Raw genomic sequence first — 22,535 nt, 5'->3', positions numbered from 1 at the left:
CTGCATTTGAGTCCATTATAGGTAAAAACTATAACACGCCCTGGTTTTCCACAATAGCCTTATAAAGAGGGTGCATGTCTGTGGTTGGCAGCTTTTATAACTGCACATCTTAAGACTGAATATTTTATATGGCCCTTCTTATTCCCTTGAGACATCATTGCCCCAGTTATGGAGGTTTAACTTGTTTAACCATCTCAATTGCAGCGGTAGAACAGAAGGGATAATTGCATAATTATCTCTGCAGGAGGCTTCCTGCGAATCAGTACTCAGAGTAGGGTGGGGAGTGAGGCGGGAGTGTTTTGGTTTAAAATAGTGTTGCCATTTTGTATTGCTCAACGGTCAATATTTAAGTGTGAGCATGAGCCAGAGAATTGCAGTCCTCTCAAAGGCAATTGGAGCAGGTTGAGCTCATGTTCCCAGGGGATTACTCTCCTGTGGCAATTGCTGCATTTGCATTAACAGGAAATAAACCATGTGATTGATTTCCCAGATTTCCCATTGCGGCGGCTGGTAGGCGCTGTGGCTTCTTGCTCTTTGCATATGTGAATGTTTTAATCTGACAATGAGGCCTCAGCATAGGCCTAAAGTGTAGACTGAGTTTGAAAGAGTTTTACAAAATGCCACAGATAAAATCCATTCACTGGGCAAGCCCTCAGTGCCACTTACATGGCAAATAAATGTACCTCCTTCCTATCTCTCTGAGCCCTTCACAGCTGTTAACTGAACAGACTGGCTTCTCCAGAACCCGGGTCGGCCAGCTGGGCAGGTGTCTCAGCCTGCCTCACGCACACCTCAGACATTCCAGCAGGCGATTGCCAGGCAGCGGTCCTTTCTGGAAGAGCCCACCCACCACAGTTAAATACTGAGGAGCACTTTCAAACATGCCCTTAATTAATGAGAACACGTGCAGCTGGGGTGAGCTATTGAGTGGCATTGACTATGCTGATCTAAAGCCACCACTGCAGCTATTATCTGACACAGGCTGAAATTCGTTCTTATACCTCAGCATAACTTAAGTCATATGCTCTTGAGATCAGTTGATTCTTTGGCGGTGACCTCGAACACTCTAGAAAAAGAAGTATTAGTTGAGAGCTGCCCCTGCAGCCCTGCGCCGTTAATCGTTAACAGTTTGTGCCTGGAGTGCTTTGCAACCGAAGTAGGACCACGTGGCTGAGGCACAAAGCAGCCAGTCTCCTGATCAGTGTCACACACCTTGTTGTGGGCCCGGCTCCACCCCTGCCTGGCTCAGCTCTAGGATGTTGTCTCCCTCTTGCACCAAGAACAGAATCATCCCCCGCTAAGCTGAGGTTCGATTTCAGACCTTGGCACGTGTTAGGTTTTCTCTGTTTCCTGCAGCAAAAGAGGAAATTCTAGGAAAAAAATGAATAGCCTCAGTGGAGTCACAGCAGAGAGAAGTCTGATTCCCTTGAGACCCAGTGGACAGAGCAGCTGGGATAAAATGACACCTGACCAGCATCTGGGCTCCAAACTGGACCAAACCGGAACCTTTCCTCTAGCTACCTTTTACAGGGATTCAGATTCCCTGCACTTCCTGGGGTCCCATGCACTGAGACAGGGGCTCAGATACCATGACGGTGGATGCTGTGAAGGAAATTGAAGAGAAATCCCCGAGGACATGACTGTTCTCAAGGCATTTTCTGGCCCAGCTTCAACCCGGAAGGGCTGAAAATCAGACTCGGTTCAGCTGTGCAGGTGCAAGGGTCTGGAAGCTGGCAGAAGGATCTGGCTGCTGACGTCTGAACTTTTTGAGGGTCTGCCTGTCACTGGTTACAGACGCAATTCTATCAAATCACAGATACTGAATCCCAGGAAATCCAATTAAAATATTGCTAACTATGAGTCAGGCCCCTCAAAATCCTGTGGCGGGGGGAGGAAATCATAAGCTTACATGAAAAATATGGGGTTCTTTTTCTTTGTCTTCCGGTTTCTGAGCCTTTGGGATTCACCCAAGTCACATTTCCAAGCCTTCCTTCACAACCGGGAGGGTGAGGCCTGACCTTTGCATAAAAATGAAAGCTGAGATTCTCCTGCTGTCTCTTGGGTCCAGCTGAGGGGCTTTAAGAGAAAGATCCAATATGGCGAGACTTGCAGTAGCATCACCAGAGTTGGCAACACTGGTTCAATTAGCCAGGCAATGAGCAAGTGAAACAAATGGATGAGATGGGTTCCCTAGAGTCCTGTGAAACTTCATCAGATCTGTCCCTGGGGAACGTACTTTCCCACCCTTCAAGGCCACGCTGTGGGAAGCAGCTGGGATCCCAGCAGCTCTCATCCTTCCAGGCGATTGAGGTCACCACAGCATCAAAGTGGAACAGAGACTGTGACAGCTAAAAGGCCTGTAAAACATAACCTAAGAGAATGGAACACTTTAAAATCTTGACTTCAACCCACAGCCTCAAGAAGTGGATCCTGCCTGGGCTAAGTACGTGAATGGGTTAATGCCAGCAGTGGTAGCAGGGGGATATTTCTGAATCAGACATGTTCTCTGACATCATGTAGTGCCATGGGACCTTCTGGCTGAGAAGGGCATACACAGCAATGCTTGGGGCCTGCCTGGCCAGAGGCCAGCAATGGTATCTATTTCAGACGGTCGTATCCCTCTGCTGCTGCAGCATCTCAGTGCTTTGGAGAGTTCAGGTCCCTCTTTAACGTTTTTAATCCATGTATTATTTGACAGTAGTGCTTTATTTATTCTAATATATTTCTGTCAGAGATGATGCCTAAGCCAGAAGCCAAATCTAGATTCAGATTGGGATCCAGATGAGAAGTTAATATCCAGATTTTGGATTTGTGTTCTGAGCACTCACCCTGCCCCAAGATTGTGGGGTGAAGGGGAGATGGATTTTCCCCCCTGTTTTATACAGATCTAGGGCTTAGCTGTGACTTTAGATACACAGCTGGATTTCAGCTCCCCTTAGGGCTTGGGGAGTTCATCTTGGCGGGTTGGATGAGCCCATTCCTCAGTGTAATTCATCTTCCTTTTAGCTGGAATGATTGCTTAAGAGAATCGCACACTTTGGAGTTTGACCCCACAAGCCCTGATAGTGAGAATAGCACAGACTTCACACCAGAGGAGAGAGGGACTGAAACAGTAACTAGGGCGAATTAGTTTAACTATCCCCCTACACATTTTTCTTCTCATTCCTTGTGAAACTGTTAACAGTTTCACTGGCAATTCCTGGTTCCCTGGCAATATTTAAGCTGCCCTGTGGGCTGGCAGACGGTTGATCGCTGGTGCCCAGTGCAAGTGAACAGAATGGGACCCAGCTGAACATGGTAAGTTCTTTTCAGCATCTTGCTTGTGTCTGGGATGGTCTCAGTTAGTAGGTGGGTTTTGTTCTGGTTGTGGACTCAGTTTTATCCTTTCCACATCTGTGATGTTTTTAGCAGGTGAAAGGAATTAGGAATGTTTAAAAATCCTATTTGAGAAGCAACAGAAGTGATACAATCCCGGTGGGTTACGAGAGACCCATATGGGCTGCCCTCTCTCCCAGGCCATCGATAAAGGGCTGGCTTCAACAGATTCATTTCAATGCCACAGATGTTCTTTGCTCAGAATCCCTGACTAGCGAATCACTGCAGCTCATGCCAAGGGAACTACAGGAGACTCGGTTGTGACCTGAATTAGCAAAACAGTCAAACTTTCCACTGGCTCAAGGCGCACACAGAATTTGAAATCAGATGCATCAGTTTACTAAACTTCTCCCTGCCCCCAGGCAGGCTGTCCTACAGGGGGATCTTATGGAAAGACCAGTAAGCAAATACCTAAATTCCCCTTGGCATTCCACTTGGAGTGCATATGTCTTCACTTCCTTTCTTTACTGCTGCAAAGTACCACTGCAGTGTTGGCTGTGTGCTACAAACAGCTGCATTTGGGGGTGAAGCAACTCCTGTACAGAAAGCCAAAATCCTGCAGAGCATGTGCCGTGCACATTGATTTCAGTTTCAGTTGTGGGTCCTGGGCATCGCTTGGGATTTTGGCCATGCTATGATAAATGCTTTACGCGAAAGGGGCTATAGGCATGTCAGACAGAAGGAACAGGAAGTAGGATGCATTAAAATGCTGGTGATTGAAAGCAGTTAATTGATCATCACTCCCCTGGGAGTGGTGCTCACTGTTCAACCGTCCTCCAGCTACATGAACCAAATGCTGCTGCTCCTGAAGCAGGATATGCTGGAGGACTGAGCCCAACAAGGGGCACTGGCTAGAGCTGGCACTTCTGAATCTTTGGCTAATGGGATGAAATCGCTCCATTGTGCCGTCGTGTGACACTGTATTGCGGTGCTGCTACAACATTGCCTCAGTGTGTGATGATGGACAAGCTGTTGAGAATCCACACTCTCTCTGGGTTCTTTTGCTCATCCAGGCATGAGAAACTAGCCATGCCAGAGAGAGGCATGGCTGGGGACAGTCCAAGCCATTCTTTAGGGAGAAGGTAATGCTTGGGACTGGTAGTTGCTGACTGCTCCCTTGGAGAGGCTGCTTTGTTTCCTTGTACCGTAAGTGGGCGAGGCCAGTGGCCGTGGTGAAATTGACACCCACAGACAAGGAGCTCTTTTGGCTCTCACCTCTGCAGGGCTTTCTGAGGCAGAACTCATTTGTCTGCTCCTCACTTCCATATCACCAGACAATCAGAGCCTCTTTGTCAGAGGAGCTGAGCACTGGGCCAGAGCACACACGCTGGGGCCTTTTGGGTGAGACAGCCCACCTCTCCCGCTCGGGGTGTCGGTTTCCCCCCGCACCTAGGCGGCATCGTGAGGTGTCCCGTTTTGGGCACAAGAGGCCAAAGGCTCCAGCCTACTTGTGACAAGGGCGCGAGGAGCAGCAAACGCTGGATCTGGCCATCCTGGAAAGTATTGCCCTGTCGTCCAGTTTTCTGACCCGTTAGAAGGGGGCAGAGCGAGCCTTGAAGAAGGGAAGTTCTGTCCCCATTCAAAGGAACCAGCTGCATGGCACAGCAGGGAAAGGAAAGGTAAATCACTGGGGAGCTGGGCAGTGGGGGATGTGCTGGTGGGGGATCATGGGGGCTCCTGGGAAACCCTTGTTAAAGCCCCACCATCAAACCGAAGGGAAGCTGCTTGGGACAACTTCCCTGCTTCTTGTTGCCCCCTCTTTGGCTATGGCTAAAGCAGCCACGTGGAAAGGACTTTCCCCGCGCTTCTGCAGAGCAAATGTTTTGCCTGTGCAGGGGACACAATTGTACCGAATGGTAGATTTATTCAGCTCGTTCCCCGGGGGAGGACACCTCTCCTGGAAGGTCTTTGCTCTGTGCCCTTGCTCCAAATGGCACACACTGGACATTGCAGGGTACTCTCAGCTCACTCAGCGGAGTGCTCAGATCCCAGCACAGACAGCTCCGGCCAGGACACTCAGTGGTTTGTTCACCCTCCGGTGCCACCTCCCCCTGGGCCAGGCTTACAAGAAAGAGCTTTTGTTTAAGTGGAAAACAAATGTATCATTCCCTCCCCCTTCCCTGGGGAGTGGGTCTGTCGCTGGCAGAGGGAGGAATGTTTGTGGAAGCCCCTGGTTAGGTGTTGGCAGCTGTTCCCTTTGGAACCTGACACGGCAGCAGAGCAACACAAGCAAGGTGCATGGTGCCTCCGCGCTCCTCCCGGCCCTGCTTGGGGTACGTTGTCTCAGTGCCTGCTGATGCATTCCCGTTTCCCCCTCCTGCCATGCGGGGTGGTCAGGGAATGGCACGGGCAGTGCTTGGACGCCAGCCATTTGGACTCATTTGTGAGGTGGTTCAAACATTCTCTCCTCCTGGGCCCAAGGCCAGCTCCAAGTAAAGGCCAACAGAACGACTCCCACTGTCCTTCCCTGGAATCTGGGTTGGGCCCTTTGATGGTAGCACAGAGCGACCAACCGTCGGGATGCTGGGCGTTCACATTCACCCCCGCTCCCCTGGTTTCCATGGAAGGAATTGCTCAGCTCTTGTTTATTTCATCCTTTCTTCTGGCTATTCACAGGCATTTCTGTGGCTGTGGCTTCTCTCCAAGGTCAGTGCATACAGTGCTGCCAAACCTGCAGCCACAGGGCCCCTCCAGACCACCAGTGCCCACCTCATCTGGCAGTGGTTGCTCCGCTCCCCACAGCACAGGGTAGGAGCTGCTGCACAAAGGTAACACGAGTTGCCCAGAGGAAAAGCCCACCCACCAGTTTCAGACACCATCCCCTGCTGGCCCAACTCAGGATGGGGGCAGGATCCTCACTGGGTGGCCATCGCTGCCATAACAATACAGGTCCCTATAACTCTCTATCCCACTTTTCAATAGATAAATGCATCAAAAAAGAGAGGAACTGGATCCGTATGAGATGCAATGGAGACCCCTGGTAGCACTCCGCCCTCCGTCACTCCCAACTGGAACACATTTCCCCAACAGATCTTGGAGGCTGTGGACATTGTCGTTCTTGTTCTGTACTTTGTATTCGTCCTGGCTGTTGGATTGTGGGTAAGGAGATGCTCTTAGATCCTTTCTTATGTGTCCTGTTACGTTCAAAGGTGAGGGTCGCATACGTAGCACTTCTTTTTTTTTTTTTTTTGTACTTAGGCTTTCATCAGGCCTAACTTCACTGGCATCAGCTGACCACAATGTTTTGTGTTTTTCCCACCTGTTCACCCAGATCCAGGGATATAATCTCAGCCACTTCCTAGGGGTGCTGTTCAGGGTTACTGTTCTTTTTTAAACACTTGAGGACCCTTTGATGGAAGAGGTGTAGACATATAACCTAATATTATTGCTAATGTTTGGTATCTAGCCTGGACAGAATCCAACACACATGTTAGGCTGCCACAGAGCTATCCAGGAAATCATATCAGCTTGACAATAAGATTCTGATCGCAGATCCTGCAAACTACAAGTACTCTTAAACTGTGGCTAGGCCATAAATCAACTTTCTGGCATGGCTTCTATCACAGGAAAAGGCCAACCCAGCTGCCACGAGATTGGACAGGAATTGCTGTTCTCTCCAGATACAGGGGCATAACTCATGTAGGGTGATATACTATAGTGTCGTGTGAAGACTATGAAAAGGGAGAGTCCAGAGTTCTAAGTCTAACCCTGAGTATCCCTCTCAGGTACATCTGAAACAAGTGATGTCCCTAATCGGTGACCCAAATCTGCATGCATTCCTTGTGCCTCTGGAGTGATCTTGACGTTTATTGCAGAAAACACTGAACCAGGAAGCTGAGATTATGAAAAGCTTTGCATGCGATACAGACGTAAACCTCTCCACGGTGGCAGTTCCCTTCCTCCCTCAACAACTATTGTTCATGGTGGTGTCCCTCATTTCTGATCTTTGCCACACAGGATCCTGTAGCTGCAGCAACTGAGGGTTCTTCTGCCCTAACAAACTCACCCACGTCCAGTGGTGATGACAGTACAGAGTGTCCCTCTGGGGAATCTGCTCTGCTCTGTAACGTTCTGAGCAGCACTTGGAGTGTTCTAAAGCTTTTGTCCTGTTTTTCTGCTTTCCCAGTCCATGTGGAAGACAAAGCGAAGCTCGGTGAAGGGCTATTTCCTGGCTGGAGGAAAGATGGTTTGGTGGCCTGTAAGTGTCTCCATCAAATTGCCTGTTCCACTATGTCGCAGTGAGACTGAACAGTGCTTTTTGTCCCCCTGGCATGTCTCTCTATGGTCAGAACAGGAGAGCCTGTGACCAGCTTTTCTTGCATTTCCAAAGCCTATGGGGAGGGGGCACTTTCCATCCAATAATATGCCTGTCACAGCCCCACCCCCTGCACCAAGATAGTTACTGTTTGCTGACTTGCAAGACTCATTTATTTCCTCAAACGTTGGGTTGGGGCTTCCGGAGCGTGGGTGGCTGGGTCTCTGGGGAGGAAGGGGCATTTAGCTGGTCTGTGCGGGGTAGAGGTTTGATTTGGGATGGGCTGATCATAACGAAGTAAATAAAGCCATAACCAGCTAACTGATCAGTTGGCGTTTCTCTTTGTTTCATCCCATGCCCCTTTGCTTGTCTTTGAGGCTCCCCAGTGGAGGGACCATGACGCTGCGGCTAGGAAGCGGGCTGCTTCCGTGCAACCTCACAGATGAGTGACAGAGCAGGAGGGAAGGAATGAGGTCTGACAGCAGTACCGGTGTCAGTGAGCGAATGGGGCGAAGAGAAAAGGCAGCAGGGGCTAGGAGGGAGGGGATTTCAGTTCCCACGGATTGTGAGGAAACTGCAGTCTGGCCTTGTGGGAACTGGGGCTCTGCAAGGTCTACATGGAATGGATCCAATGGAGAGCTAAGTGCAGTGGGAGACACTGGCCACTCCATTTATTTATATATGGCTCACTTCTGAGAACCCCCCGCCCACCCCCGCTGGACTAGGAGCTCCTCCCAGGGTCTGAGAACCATGCCTTATGCCACACACAGAACTAGCTTCCTCTTTATCTCTGCAGGTGGGTGCGTCCCTGTTTGCTAGTAATGTTGGGAGTGGGCATTTCATAGGCCTGGCTGGATCAGGGGCAGCGTCAGGAATTGCTGCTACAGCGTATGAGTGGAACGTAAGTATTGCACTGCAGGAGCTGCTCTCGATATCATTGAAGTTGGCTTGGTCCTTTCTAGCTTTTACCATATTGCACCCACATAGCTCCATTGGCAGCTATGTAAGAGGTAGAAGCTGTTTCCATATTAATTAATTATATGAATTAATTGTATTTATATGTATTATTATAATGAACGAGGATTGTTCAGGTTGATCTAACGTATCAGAGTCAGGGCCCGCAATCTGCTCCACTCTGCTTGGCCTTGCAGCTCCTGCAGGTGCACTAATTTTGGGCGACATTACATCCTTGTAGCAACCCTGTGCCCGTGTAGGTCTTTGTGACTGTCACTATGCTGCCCCCAGCAGCTCCTTGAAACCTCACAGGAAGAGCAGGCATAGAATTCAGATCCCTTAGATTCAAAACCCCGTGACCTACTACATGAGCTAGAGAATCGCTGTTAGCTATATAGGGCGTTTGAGTCACAGCTGGACAGTTGTATGTACACACACACAGAGGCATGCGTGGGCATTAGCCAGTTGACGACAGCATTTATCAGTATCTCTGACCTGTGTTTCCTTTGCCTCCCTAGGGAATGTTTTGTGTTTTGGTGCTGGCCTGGCTATTTCTTCCTATTTACATAGCAGCTGGGGTAAGTTAATGGCCACACTATGCGTATCAGAGTAACAGCCGTGTTAGTCTGTATCTGCAAAAAGAAAAGGAGGACTTGTGGCACCTTAGAGACTAACCAATTTATTTGAGCATAAGCTTTCGTGAGCTACAGCTCACTTCATCGGATGCATACTGTGGAAAGTGTAGAAGATCTTTTTATACACATAAAGCATGAAAAAATACCTCCTCCCACCCCACTCTCCTGCTGGTAATAGCTAATCTAAAGTGATCACTCTCCTTACAATGTGTATGATAATCAAGTTGGGCCATTTCCAGCACAAATCCAGGTTTTCTCACCCCCCCCCCCCCCACACACACAGTATCAGTGACTTGCTTTTTTAACATCCTTTTAAATGTATGGGTTTTTACATGCTGAACCTACTAAAAAGGCCCGGGCTCCGGGTAAAGTTCCTGAAGCAGCAGCGTTCCAGGACTCAAACGCAGGGGTGTTCTTCTCTTGATATACTAACTGAGAGGAGAAGAGCCCGCAAAAGATTTACCTTGGAAAGGAAATCAAGAGATCTCATGGTTTAAAAAACATAGTTTAGAAAGGGGATCAAAGAGGGGACAGGAGGACCCACTTGTGTTGAGCCCAAGGGAGCAATGCCATGTCCCACTGCCAAGAGCAAACGTTACTTCCAAAGCTGCTGCCTCCTCGGAAATGAGACTTCAGGGACAGAGGCTGGAGTTCAGGTGGAAATGGTGCTTCCCTGACACAAAGATGAGGAGAGAGGTTGCGGTGATATGACACCTGACAGTCCAGAGACACTGCCAAGCGACTGTGGGCAAGTCTGGCTTTACCAAGTCAGGGGGACAGGTGATGCCTTGAGAACTGCTAGGTAGGGTTAGGCCAGGGGAACCACATGGGGCGCACAATTCCCAGATAAAGTAGGGAACAAAGCGGAGGCTGTTTTTGCAGTCTCTAAAGGGTGTGAAGGCTCCTTTATCAAGTAGCCTCACTGGACCGTGTACCAGACCCTAGAGGCAAAATATTGGTGACCATTCGTTGTGTAAGAGTGTGAGAGGGACAGACATTTCCCAGCAGATATGCCAAGACACAGCAACTGGCCAGGGTTTGCCAACCACACAAGCTCTGTACCAATGTCTCTATATGTTACTTAGAGGAAGTTATTGTATTCTACTTCCTCTGATACAATCTCCTTCCCTGCAGGTTACAACCATGCCTGAGTACTTACAGAAACGCTTTGGTGGCAAAAGAATACAGATATTCCTGGCAATTCTCTATTTGTTTATCTATATATTCACCAAAATATCAGTAAGTAAGAAGAAGGAAAGAGGACTGACTAGAATTCAGTTTGAAAGAGTATATCTGTATTAATTTATGGGATTCATAAGTGCAACTGAGTTCTGGTCCCCTTGCTGCTCTAGTGATAGTGATATTATGAAAATGTCTTGGAAGAGTGGAGAAAAGGGATGGATTTCAATTCTTTCAAGACATTAGGTGCCAAACCCCAGGATCCATAAGCTTTGCCATGAATGGTTTGAATGTTTGCTGCTGTCGGAGGGAGAGCTTGGTAATGTATCAAAGCACACCAGTCCAGTCAAGGGGAAGGAGTCGTTTTCATTGGAGTCTTGTCTGCTGTTAGATTTTTGGCATCTGCTCAGTTAATTTGGGTTGTCCTCTCTGTACATTTCTTCTGACAGCAGCAGAATATAGGGGCATATGGGAGTGGGATGCACCCTCCCGCGAGCTTGCTGGCTGCCTAGTTTAGCATTTATTTCTCCTGTTTGCTCTAATGCTTTAAATGAGTGATGTAGTCACCCTTTGTGCAGGGCCATGCCAGCTGTTAATTAACCACCATATAGTGCTTGAATTGACAAAATAAGAAGAAAAACTCCTAGCTGGGTGTTACTCCTTTTACAGGCAGCAGTGGGAAGGGTAGACTGGCCTCTCGCCCCTCTCCGTCCTCCTTGAAACTGAAGATGCCTGTGGTGTCAGATTGGGGCCAGGTGGCAGGTCCTTAGTAGGGTTTTTTTATGGAAACAATCAACTATTTTTTTCAAATCTCTGATGACAAGTTTTCTGAGAGAGAAATTGGACCATTCCAATCCCCAGTTGCTGGATAATGGGACAGGCCCATTTATTTACAGCTGGCCAAAGTCATCAGGGCTTTGCACATATACATGCTTTCATGCAGGTTGCATTTATACCTAACTCTTCTGCAGAGCAATCACCTCAGGCCACCGGGACACGAGGCTGCACAGTCCCTAACCCACAACTCTATAACAGCACATAGTGGAAATCCCTGCTGAGGTTCATCCTATGCCAGTCAGAGAAAAGGAATTTGCACTATGCCAACCCCTGGAGCTCTGGCTGGCTACTGCCCTCAGAACTCCCCATGCACAGGGCTCCAGCACATATGGCAGCTCCAGTTTCTGACCCTCATTGTCCCCTCACTCCTTGGCTCTCACCCTGTGCCCACTACTCCTGAGGAATGGAGAAGCAACCCCTGCACCACTAAAAGTAATTTCTTCTTTGAACTCAGCTCTCTCTCAATGGAAAACTCTCTGCCCCCCCCCCCCCCCCCCCGGCAAAACGAGCATTTTCCTCATTAAACTGTATTTCAAAACTAAATTGAGCTTGGCTGTTAATGAGGAGAGTGGAGAAGGAGGTGAGGCCAGGTTAGGGTTTATGTGCCCGTTGGAGCAGCTGTCCCTAAGACTGATAGAAAACAGGGAGCCATGAAAAGTTAACAAACAGGTTGGTCCTTGAGAACCACAAGGTTTGGTTGACTTAGCATACACTGTGCATCCACGCAGCTGTCTGCATTACACACTGAGCTGTCACCATTATAACCCTTCTAAATATCTTTTTCCATTAGGTTGATATGTATGCTGGGGCCCTGTTCATTCAGCAAGCCTTACGCTGGGACCTCTATGTTGCTGTCATTGGTCTTCTGGCAATCACTGCTGTTTACACTGTTGCAGGTGCGTTTCTGTGTTCCGGTCATAGGAATGCAATGTCATACATCTTCGCTATTGGGCTGAGAACAGCCATCTTCCCATGTACTAAGTATTCAGCAGTTTCCACAAGGTACCGTTCTATAAAGTACTTCCTCCTTATTAGCCCGAGGCACTAAATCTGTCTGTCTGCCCTTTACCAAGATGACTGTTTATAATGAAAACACTAATTACAGTAACGCACTTGTCAAAAATATTACTCTCCAGGTGAGAGCGGGTGAGTGTAATTTTACAAGGCTAGCGTAAAGTGCCTGCTTAAAGTCAGCCCAGATCTGTGCACAGCACTCTCTGGCTCAAAGTGGAGCCACACCGAAGATTTTTGCTCAGGACTTTTCTTCCTTTTGGCTTTATGAGTGTGTAAGTGAGAGCCACACACAGCACCACGCAGGGTGATGTGAGAAATATCTTCACAACTTGGATGGAAATGGTGCCATAAAGGGAGTGTAATGTGTGTCCAAAACGAATAGAAGTTTCTCTTCTTGCAGCGCTCACCCCCAGCGATGTGGGCCATACAGCTACTTCCTTTTGGTTGTTGTTATGTTGTCTTTTTGAAGCAGCTTCTGTTTCAATCGGGTCCTTCCTTCTTGTGGTTTTCAATGCATCTCCTGTAGAGATTTCTGCTATGGAGTTTGGGATTCTAGTGACAAAACACTGACTCACTGTGGTTCAAAACATGCAACATTTCAGCCAAAGTATCAGCAATGGGAGTTGGCCAAACCATCCCACAAAGTAGTCAAAACAACCCACAAAACCCATTGTGTCAGGCAAAGCATTCTGGCTATGCTACTGGCCAACAGACTTTTGCAAAGAAGGAGATGTTATTACACAAAACAAACCCAGTTCCCGACAATTTGTCCTTCTGATTTTTTTTTCTTTAGGTGGCCTGGCAGCTGTGATTTACACAGACACTCTGCAGACTGTCATCATGCTGGCTGGGGGATTAATTCTCATGGGGTTCAGTGAGTACTTCTCCGGGATTTTACTGTTAAAAATACATTTGTTCCTATACCAAATCATTGCAAATATGCATCACTGGAACAAGCCATTTAACATTTATTCAGTGCATCTTGTGAAATAGACAGTCATGTTAGAATATTTTCTATACAAATAATCTTGTGATAGTTCTTTATAGGATGAAAAGTGTAGGGGTGTTCCATGACAGATATGAAACCACCCAAAATAAACAGAAGACACCCTGTGGTCTGAGATTCATATCAAAGCAAACAACTACCTCCTGTAGCCAAATAACGTATGGTATTAAACCAGGTTTGTCATTGTAGGTTCTGATCCAACTCCCAGTGAAGTCTATCAGAGTCTTTCCATTGACTTCAGTGGACACTGAACTGGGATCATACAGAGCAAACTGCCCAGAGTGAAAATAATAGCATGAACCTGATCAATGTGGTAACTGCTTCCTATTCCCATTTTAGGCTTTGTTAAAATTGGTGGGCTTGGAAGTTTGCAGGCCAAATACTTTAAAGCCATTGCTAGTAGCCACAAAGGAAACAGTAGCTGTGGCTTACCAAGAGAAGATGCCTTCCACATTTTCCGAGACCCTGTCACCTCTGACCTTCCCTGGCCAGGAGTTCTGATTGGAATGACCATCCCATCTCTGTGGTACTGGTGTACAGATCAGGTAGACCAACGTTTCCTTCACAAGATTAACCCTCAGGTTCGGTTTTGAGACATGCCACCTAGCTGGCTGTAGAACTATGCAGAACTTTCATGGCAAGCAACAAAGGCCAAGTTTCATTACAAAACCCAGACTCAGGCCAGAACCTCGGCTGCTTTACTGTTTCTGTGGAAACCATGTGAAATCTGATGATTTCAACCTCAAACTAGACAAAACTTGACACCGATAGCTAAGTTAAATTCGAGTTTTGGAGCTCATTTGAACTCAGATATGCAACATGAGGGGCATGTAAACCCCAAACTATAAAGTGGGCATGTCTGAATTCTGTGTGAAACCACCCCCTTCAGGCTCTGCAGGGCTCCAGTTGCTGTCTCTCCAATTGTAAACAGCAGTGCCAAGAAGAGCAGAATCGTAACAAAATCCGTATCAGATATTTCTGAGGTATTTGTTTATCAAACTCTTTTTACGGAGTGAGGGTCAATTTCGGGGATGTCCCGAAGTTTACCCCTGTGCCCAGGTTTGTGAGTCAGTAATCCTGTTGACCTGACAAGCCATCTCAAGCCTGACAGGGTCCAAAAAAGAACAAACTATGGAGAAAAATAATGACAGTGATTTCCATAGCTTGGAAGTGAACACAGTGAGATTTCCCTTGCATAAAGGCAAGACGCGCTAGTTAAAGCACTACAGGTGAGTTAGGTAATTCACGGCATGATCCTACAAGGTTTGGAGCGGCCACTGGGAATTAAGAACACTCAGCACTTTGCAGGATCAGATCCTTCATCATGATAATGGTCTGAGTTCCCTCTCAGTTAAATCAATGCAATCCAGAACAGAGTCTGGCCCTAGAGATCCAGTATGGTGCTTTCGGAACCAGCATGTCCAATTATAAATAGAAACATACATCACATCATCTTGCATCTCTTTACTCTCTCTGCAAAGCACTGGATCAAACTGTCTTCCTCATTTACAGGTCATTGTTCAAAGGTCCCTTGCAGCTAAAAACCTTTGTCATGCCAAAGGAGGTTCGTTGTTGGCCTCCTATCTGAAAATTTTGCCTCTCTTCATGATGGTGATGCCAGGCATGATCAGCCGGGTTCTCTTCCCAGGTAAGAGTTGAAGGAGATAAATATTCCTGGTGTCTGTCACTACAGATTGTGATTTCTGTATAGTGCATAAGTGACAGACCCGCCAGAATAAGCTAAAGGGTTGTAGCAGCTCAATTGCCAGGAGTATGAACTTGCAGTTCATAATAGATTTTTTTTCAGATAACACTCTGTTAATCTACCTTGCTCCCTAGGGACCACACTCCTTCATCCTGAACACAAGTCCCAGGTGCTTCCAGTAGCAACCCAGCTTTAAGAGCTGCCCCAATGATGTTCCTTCTGGGCCCCATGTTGGTGGCACTCAGAAAAGAAAAAATCCTAAAGTCTGCTCCCTGAATGTTCTGAGAGAGAGGGTGAGAGAGCGAGCATGCATGTCTGTCGGTGTTAGCACGTCTGGAGGGAGTCACTGTTTTCTCATGATGAACAGCATTAGTTTTAAAAAAGGACAACGTTCAGAGAAGAGAGTCAGGCACACAAGACAAATGAGCTGTTAAGGCAAATCTTTTGATTAAACCTGTTTCAGTTGGTGGGATCTTTTACACAGAAAATAAAGATAAGAAAGGGGAAAGCTGAGAGCTACCCTCGTGAACGTGTGTATATGCTTCATTATCTGCTGGATGGGTTTCACTCCGTGGTTACCGTCCGGGCGTATTTGTTTCTTATAACTATTGGATTACTTTCCCCCCATGTTTATTGTAGATCTGGTGGCCTGTGCAGACCCAGAAATCTGTCAGAAAATCTGTGGCAACCCATCTGGCTGTTCCGATATTGCTTACCCCAAACTGGTCATAGAACTGCTGCCCCTAGGTGAGGAACTTCACAGCAATTAACTAACTGGGACAGGGCCTACACCAGCCAAAACCCAGGCTGTAGGAAATGTCTGGGGAGGAGAATACACCACAGTCATGATACTGGGGTTGATAGTGGGCCTGATGGTATAGTGACAAAAAAGGAATAACATGCAACAGGGTGCACAGCTGCTGTGAGAGGCCTCTGCTGGGGAACAAGGCATCCAGCATTCAGGAGGTCTGCTTCTATCACCTGGGCACGACTAGTTCCCTAAAGGATGAGGACATTGTAGTGTCCAAGTTTACTGAGTTACATGTAACCCTAAGGGGAGCACAATCGCTATAACACAGGAGTGAGCAGATAGATGAGGTCTCCTCCTTGCATCTCAGCAGCCTCTCTCAGCCAGCTGGCTACCAGAGGAGAGTAAAGACTCTGCCCATGCAGACAGAGCTATAGTGGTCCAAAAGGAAAGACTGACAAGTTCATATGGCCTGTGAGGTCACCTGCTGTCCAGACTCTTGGGAGGGCAGTGTAGGCGGCAGTCCCTCAGCATGGAGGAAGGGGTGAGTTCAGAAGGGAGATGCAGCCATTAGTCTGAGAGGTTTGGCTGATGCGGGGTGAAGTTGGACCCTTAGCGCTTTCCGCACAAGGTCTGTACCTTGTTACTAGAGTGAACATGCCTCTCCCTTTGTTTTCAGGGCTCAGGGGCCTCATGATGTCAGTGATGATTTCAGCACTTATGTCCTCCCTGACTTCCATCTTTAACAGCTCCAGCACCATATTTACCATGGATCTCTGGCGGCACTTCCGGCCCCGTTCTTCTGAGTGGGAACTTATGCTTGTTGGCAGGTATGGAACTCTAGGGCATGGCATGTTAAATCACAGAGCCTGTCCTGGAGATGTTTCACACCACTCTCTGCTCTCTGGTGCAAACGGAGAGCAACTCCTTCATCGTCAGAGCCCATTGCTCCAGACCTACCCTGCAATAACTGAGAGCAGAATTTGGCCCTTCCAGTCCATGGTATTTTTTTTGTTCTGTTGCCAATGTTATATTTTCTTTTCCTGGTTGCTCGTGAGAATGAATCTGGCCCAGTGAAGGGATGTAAGTTATAGCAGCAGAACCAGGATTTAGGAGGCTGAGGTGGCAGAAAGGCACACGAGGGCAACAGCATCTAGATTTGGGTGTTTGTGTAAGGCTGGACTCTGATGGAAGACGGGCAAGGGGACACAATACAGATGAACAAAGTCCAGATGGAGCACCATTGGGCAGATTTGAGAGAGAGGAGGGAGGCTCTCCTGGGAGGGGAGCTCTCGGGGGAGACCCTCATGCAGAGGAAGGGGCAAAGACCAGCAATAACACTGTCTTTTTCTTGAGCAGGGTGTTTGTGCTTCTGCTCGTGGTGGTGTCCATTCTGTGGATCCCACTGGTGCAGGCCAGCCAAGGGGGGCAGCTATTCATTTACATCCAGACAATCAGCTCCTACCTACAGCCCCCGGTGGCCATGGTTTTCATCCTGGGCTGTTTCTGGAAGAGAACGAATGAAAAGGTAACACTTGGGCAGGGTCTGACACACCGTGCTCTGTGTGCCGGGTGTGAGCCCGTCCTTCCGCTGTCTACACAAACAAATACCCAGGCAGCTAGAACAGCTGCACTGTGTCGCTGCTCTGCCTCTCCCTTGTGGGCGCTCGGTGGAGTGACTGCACTCACGCGTGGAGCATCTTGTTGAGGCCACGCAGCCCAGGCAGCAGGGAGCACTTCCCCACTGCTCTCAGGCAGCTCCCTCAGCTGCTCTAGCAGAGAAGGCAAAGGTTGCCAGGTGCCTTTCACAAACCTAGGAGCAGAGATTTGCAAGTCGTGGCCTTGCACTGCTGTAACCCAGGACTTGTAATCCATGGGGGTGGAAAGTAAGTCGGGATGGGGGCGGGGAGGGGAAGGGAAGGATTGCAGTGACACAAGATGCCCACAACCTCTACTCCTCTGGGGAAACTGGAGCTGGCCAGTCCAACCCCAAAAGAGGGCGGCGCTGGCTGGGAAAGGGTTGTATGCAGGCTCTAGAGCTTCCTCAGGGCAGCCTTTGCTGGTAGGACTTCTGTGAAGCAACAGCCACAGTTAAAGCAGCCCATGACTAGGGCCACCGTTGGGGTGGGTAGTGCTGTAAAGGTGGGGGCTGGTGGCTATTGAACAGCACCAGCAGGCCTAGAGAGTGGCTCTCCTCCACTGGAAGAGCAGGTCAATAGAACGTGGGGGGCTGTGTGTATAAGGGAGAACAGCAAAGGAGGAGAAAACGGAGGGGATCTCAGAAACCCTCCCAAAAGCCTAGTAAACCTCCCCTCCTCCCACAGAATGTGCTGATCAGAATGTCACCGTTGTGACTGTAGCATATCTCACTCCTGCCAGCACTCAGCCCGAGAGCCAGCGTGGGCTTCGTTGCCAGATATGACGTACACGTATGTTTCCTGTTCCATCAAGGAATGATCTTCGTTTCCTAGGGTGCGTTCTGGGGCCTGCTGACTGGCATGCTGCTGGGCTTCATCCGGCTGGTGCTGGACTTTCTCTACCCGCAGCCCCAGTGCGGGGAGCCAGACCACCGGCCAGCCGTGGTGAGATACGTGCACTACCTGTACTTCTCAATGATCCTCAGTGTCATCACGACTGTCGCTGTGGTGGTCGTGAGCCTGTGCACAGAACCTCCCTCGGAAGAAATGGTGAGTCTTCCCCTACAGGTTTCTTTCACTGTTTTTTAATGGACATACAATAAGGCCCCCATTATGCACCCATGGGGATGGACGTTCTCATTCCTCCTGTACACATGGAAACACTTGTAATACTGTATCAGATCATGGGTCTGTCTCATAGGCGCTGACTCCATGGGTGCTCCGGGGCTGGGAAAAATTAGTGGGTGCTCTGCACCCGCTGGCAGCCAAGCTCCCCTCCCAGCCCCCCTGCCCCACCACACCTCCTCCTCTTGAGTGTGCCGCGTCCCTGCTCCTCCGCCTACCTCCCAGCGCTTGCCATCGCCAAACAGCTGTTTCTTGCTTCATTTGGCCTCCTCGTATCTATTTCCATAGTACCTTATCAGCGCTGGATGTTCCCCAGCTCCAGTGGGGCTGCCCAGGCAGGGGACCAGAATTTGGCCCGAAGTGCTTAGAAAATGTAAGAACCCCTCAAAGCTGTCTTATGGCTGAGGTGTTCCCTTTAAACAAACATAGGAGCAGTTCTCTTTAACAATGCTCTTCATGCTGCCAGATCAGTCATCTCACCTGGTTCACACGCTGGGATCGACCAGCCAAGAAACACCCAGCAGTCAGTACTTCTCCTGATTCTGGAAGTGGCATATGTAAGTCTGAGGGTCCACCTGCCCAGCTTGATATTAGCGTTGTTCCTGAAAATATTTCCAATGACAATACAAGTAAGTGCCCTGTTACTATATACAGCGTGTGTTTCAATTAAAATCAGTCCTATGCATTTTGTAAAGGTTATAGAGGTAGGAAATGTTAAATGAATCTTCCTGCTGCTTTCAGATTTCTGTATCTTCAAGGTGCTGAAAGACTTTTTATCTACAGACTAAAGATCAGGGCTATGTTTCTTCTGTATCTTTTAATGGTATCACATATCCTTGCAATGGAGCAGGGAACCCATTATTTCTGCACTAGGGAATAAAGCTGTTAGTATCTGCTGCAAGGAGAGTTGGATGGAAAATGGAAAAAAATTGCTGAAGTTTTCACAAAATTCCATTTTTGTTTTCACTGGTATTTTCTGACCAGCTCTAGTGGCAGGGAAAACATAGAACCCTGAGCTGAGCTCTTGGCAGGTTGCAAAGGAGAGTTTGCAAACCTTTTTTTTTTTAAAGCAGATTGATGTACCAATGTTAGATACATACTTGTATAGATCCTGATCCTGCACTTCTTATACACCCAGAGATGATTGTCAGGTTTTTGCAAAACTTGCACGATCACTTAGGTGGCTTTGCAGCCTTGGCCGATGCGTATTCCTTTATGTGCAATGAAACTAGTATGAAGTGGTGAAATGAGTTAATGCACTAGAGTGCTGATTCCCAGCTGCTGGGACTTTAGCCTTTTGTGACTGGCATTCTCACTCCCTCCCTGCACCACTGTTACCTGCTTGTTGTTGGGTTATGCATGCCCTAATCTTCAGTAGAGTTTCGGTAGGGTGACCAGATGAAACAGACAAAATATTGGGACACATGGGGGAAGCAAAAAAAAAAAAAAAAAAAAAAAAAGCGTCCGGAGTGGCCAAAGCTGCAATATCGGGACAAATGGTGTCCTGACCGCGCATCGGTCGGGACGCGGGACAAAGAACTAAAAATTGGGACAGTCCCAATTTTATCGGGACGTCTGGTCACCTAAGTTTGGGGAACTTGCATTTACTAGCCCTGGCCCAAAGTGGGTTCAAGCATACAGAAACAAATAGAAGATGATGAGCACAGCCATGTTTTTAGACTTGGCTAACTGAGACCTTTCCTTAAACTGTTGTGAATGGCAGGATTTGAATTCAGATCTTTAGAGAAGAATGACACTGAAGTGACAAATAGAAATTACTGTAATGGCTACCTAGAGCTTGGTGGAGCGAATGTGCACTTTGAAGAGTTCTGATATGTTTTCTGTGTAGTAATGTCAAAATGATTTGTACAAGATTGTAACACTCGTGTGTTACTAGAGTTTGTTCCATGAACAGAATTTTTACCTCACTAATTACTATCATTGTAGGTGTGACTGGTACTCAAAAAGGGTCTAAACTGATGAGAGTCTTCTTGTGGCTCTGTGGGATGGAGAGCAAACAAGAACATCCTCCTGAGAACACAGTGCCTACCAGCCCTGAATGCGCTTTGGCTTCACTGGATGAGCAGCCTTTGGTGAAACACATTCTGAACATCAACTTGATACTATGCATATGTGCCGGCATCTTTCTCTGGGGCTACTTTGCATAGCAGCTTGCCAGACGATTCAAGGGACACCGTCAACTAATTTTAGGCCCCCGAATTAAGATTGGTATAAATAATAATAATATAATTAATGATGGTTCAGTGTGATTTGTAATCCATTCTTACATTTCATAGGAAAAAAACTTAACTATTTTAGTTACACTTAATGAAGGGCTCACTCCTGAGAGTTGCTGAGATTCCTTATCTTCTGCCTCAGCACCAATGATATCAGGCCCCAGACAGTGATAGGCTATACGTGTGTAAGGGGTTGGGGGAGGTTTGGAAGGCAGAAGGGATTTGTTTGGTTATGTTTCACATCTTGATAGTTTTGCACTTAAAGCACTAGGGACTCAGGAGATCTGCCTGACCTGTGAAAAGCTCTTAATTTCTCTGTGCCTTAACTCCCCCATCTGTAAGAATGGGTAATAATAATCCTTCCCCACCTCCAAGCAGTGTCGTGAGGATCAATATTTATGTTTGCAAGATACTTAGATACTGTAGTGATGGGGACAGTATTGGCATACAGAGATTAAGGAAAACAAAACATTACACCAAAATGTATGTACATGTAAGGTGGATAAATGCGTGCGTGCCTGTGTTGTACAGCTCCTTAGGTTCCGTTGGCATTTCTGTCATACAGTTGACACTAAAATTAATATAGATTTTTTTTTGTAATTCTTTGCATACATTTTTAAAAAGTCAGTGAGTTTCTTAGTGTGGGAAGTTAAATCTTCTGCAGGGCTGTAAATCCAAACACAATGCTGAGGTAGTGTATGTGGACTAGAAAATGACACTGACTAAAAAAATACAAGACAGCATAATTTCACTGTCAAGCGTGAGTGTATGGCTCAAAAAGCAAAACAGCATCAGTGTTGAAGAGTATAGTAGGCTTCTTAAATCCTTCCAGACAATAGTGTCAGGTGTTGGTAAAAAGGAGGACTTGTGGCACCTTAGAGACTAACCAATTTATTTGAGCATACGCTTTCCTGAGCTACAGCCCCCTTCATCAGACACAGAGAGAGAGATGATCATATGTGTATAAGAGATTTGGACAGTGTCCCTTTAATTTTTTTTTAAATAAATTTAGGTATTATTACAACCAGAGTATTTTATGAGCAATTTAATGTATTGTCCTTTTAAAAATCCCTTGCCCGTGTTAATAAAAACATGTTTATGTATTACTCGCCATGGGGTCCGGCGGGAAGCTGCATCCCCGGACTGCGGAATTCCGGCCCAGTTTCCCGCCGGCTGTTGCCTCGGCCGCCCCGCAGCGAGTCGGAGCAAAGGGCGGGTCCGTTTGGGCCCGTGCCCTGGGAGGCCACGGGATAACACCTCAGCGGGGGCTCCCAGGCGCCGTAAAGAGTCACTTCAGCCTCGCAACCCGCCGGAGTCCAAAGGCCCGGCCGTTCCCCGTGCCTCAGGAGCCCGCGCCGGCTGCGGTTTGCGGGGGGGGCTGGTCAGAGCCAGCAGCGGCGGCCGGGGTTTGCGGGGCGGGGGGGCTGGTCAGAGCCAGCGGCTACTGGGGTTTGCGGGGGGGGGGGGGGCTGGTCAGAGCCAGCGGCTACTGGGGTTTGCGGGGGGGGGGGGGGGGGGCTGGTCAGAGCCAGCGGCTACTGGGGTTTGCGGGGGGGGGGGGGGGGCTGGTCAGAGCCAGCGGCTACTGGGGTTTGCTGGGGGGGGGGGGGGCCTGGTCAGAGCCAGCAGCGGCGGCCGGGGTTTGCGGGGGGGGGGGGGCCTGGTCAGAGCCAGCAGCGGCGGCCGGGGTTTGCGGGGGGGGGGGGGGCTGGTCAGAGCCAGCAGCGGCGGCCGGGGTTTGCGGGGGGGGGGGCTGGTCAGAGGCAGCAGCAGCAGCCCGGGTTTGCGGGGGGGTGGGCTGGTCAGAGCCAGCGGCTACTGGGGTTTG

At 48.4% G+C, this 22,535-nt stretch overlaps 1 protein-coding gene across 7 annotated transcripts; it reads left to right on the top strand.

Annotated features, from left to right (window-relative positions):
* Window positions 1-2,961: 2,961 nt before the first annotated feature.
* Window positions 2,962-21,734, top strand: SLC5A11 (solute carrier family 5 member 11). 7 transcript variants are annotated; one of them, XM_037911274.2, is made up of 17 exons: window positions 3,047-3,297; window positions 5,992-6,021; window positions 6,298-6,474; window positions 7,502-7,573; window positions 8,427-8,531; window positions 9,103-9,162; window positions 10,354-10,458; window positions 12,026-12,131; window positions 13,043-13,123; window positions 13,595-13,800; window positions 14,768-14,903; window positions 15,600-15,707; window positions 16,388-16,538; window positions 17,068-17,236; window positions 18,180-18,395; window positions 18,937-19,099; window positions 20,418-21,734. In XM_037911274.2, the coding sequence occupies exons 3-17, from the start codon at window positions 6,343-6,345 to the stop codon at window positions 20,636-20,638; spliced, it is 2,031 nt and encodes a 676-aa protein (XP_037767202.1). In that variant the 5' UTR covers window positions 3,047-3,297; window positions 5,992-6,021; window positions 6,298-6,342; the 3' UTR covers window positions 20,639-21,734. The 7 variants fall into 7 exon arrangements, with proteins under 7 accessions (XP_043379953.1, XP_037767202.1, XP_037767199.1 ...); XM_037911271.2 differs by having other exon boundaries at window positions 5,992-6,143; XM_043524017.1 differs by lacking the exon at window positions 3,047-3,297 and adding an exon at window positions 4,314-4,994.
* Window positions 21,735-22,535: the final 801 nt, after the last annotated feature.

The sequence above is a fragment of the Chelonia mydas genome, chromosome 10 (assembly GCF_015237465.2).
Source record: "Chelonia mydas isolate rCheMyd1 chromosome 10, rCheMyd1.pri.v2, whole genome shotgun sequence".
NCBI classification, from domain to species: domain Eukaryota; kingdom Metazoa; phylum Chordata; order Testudines; family Cheloniidae; genus Chelonia; species Chelonia mydas.
This window is presented reverse-complemented; position numbering and strand designations above follow the sequence as displayed.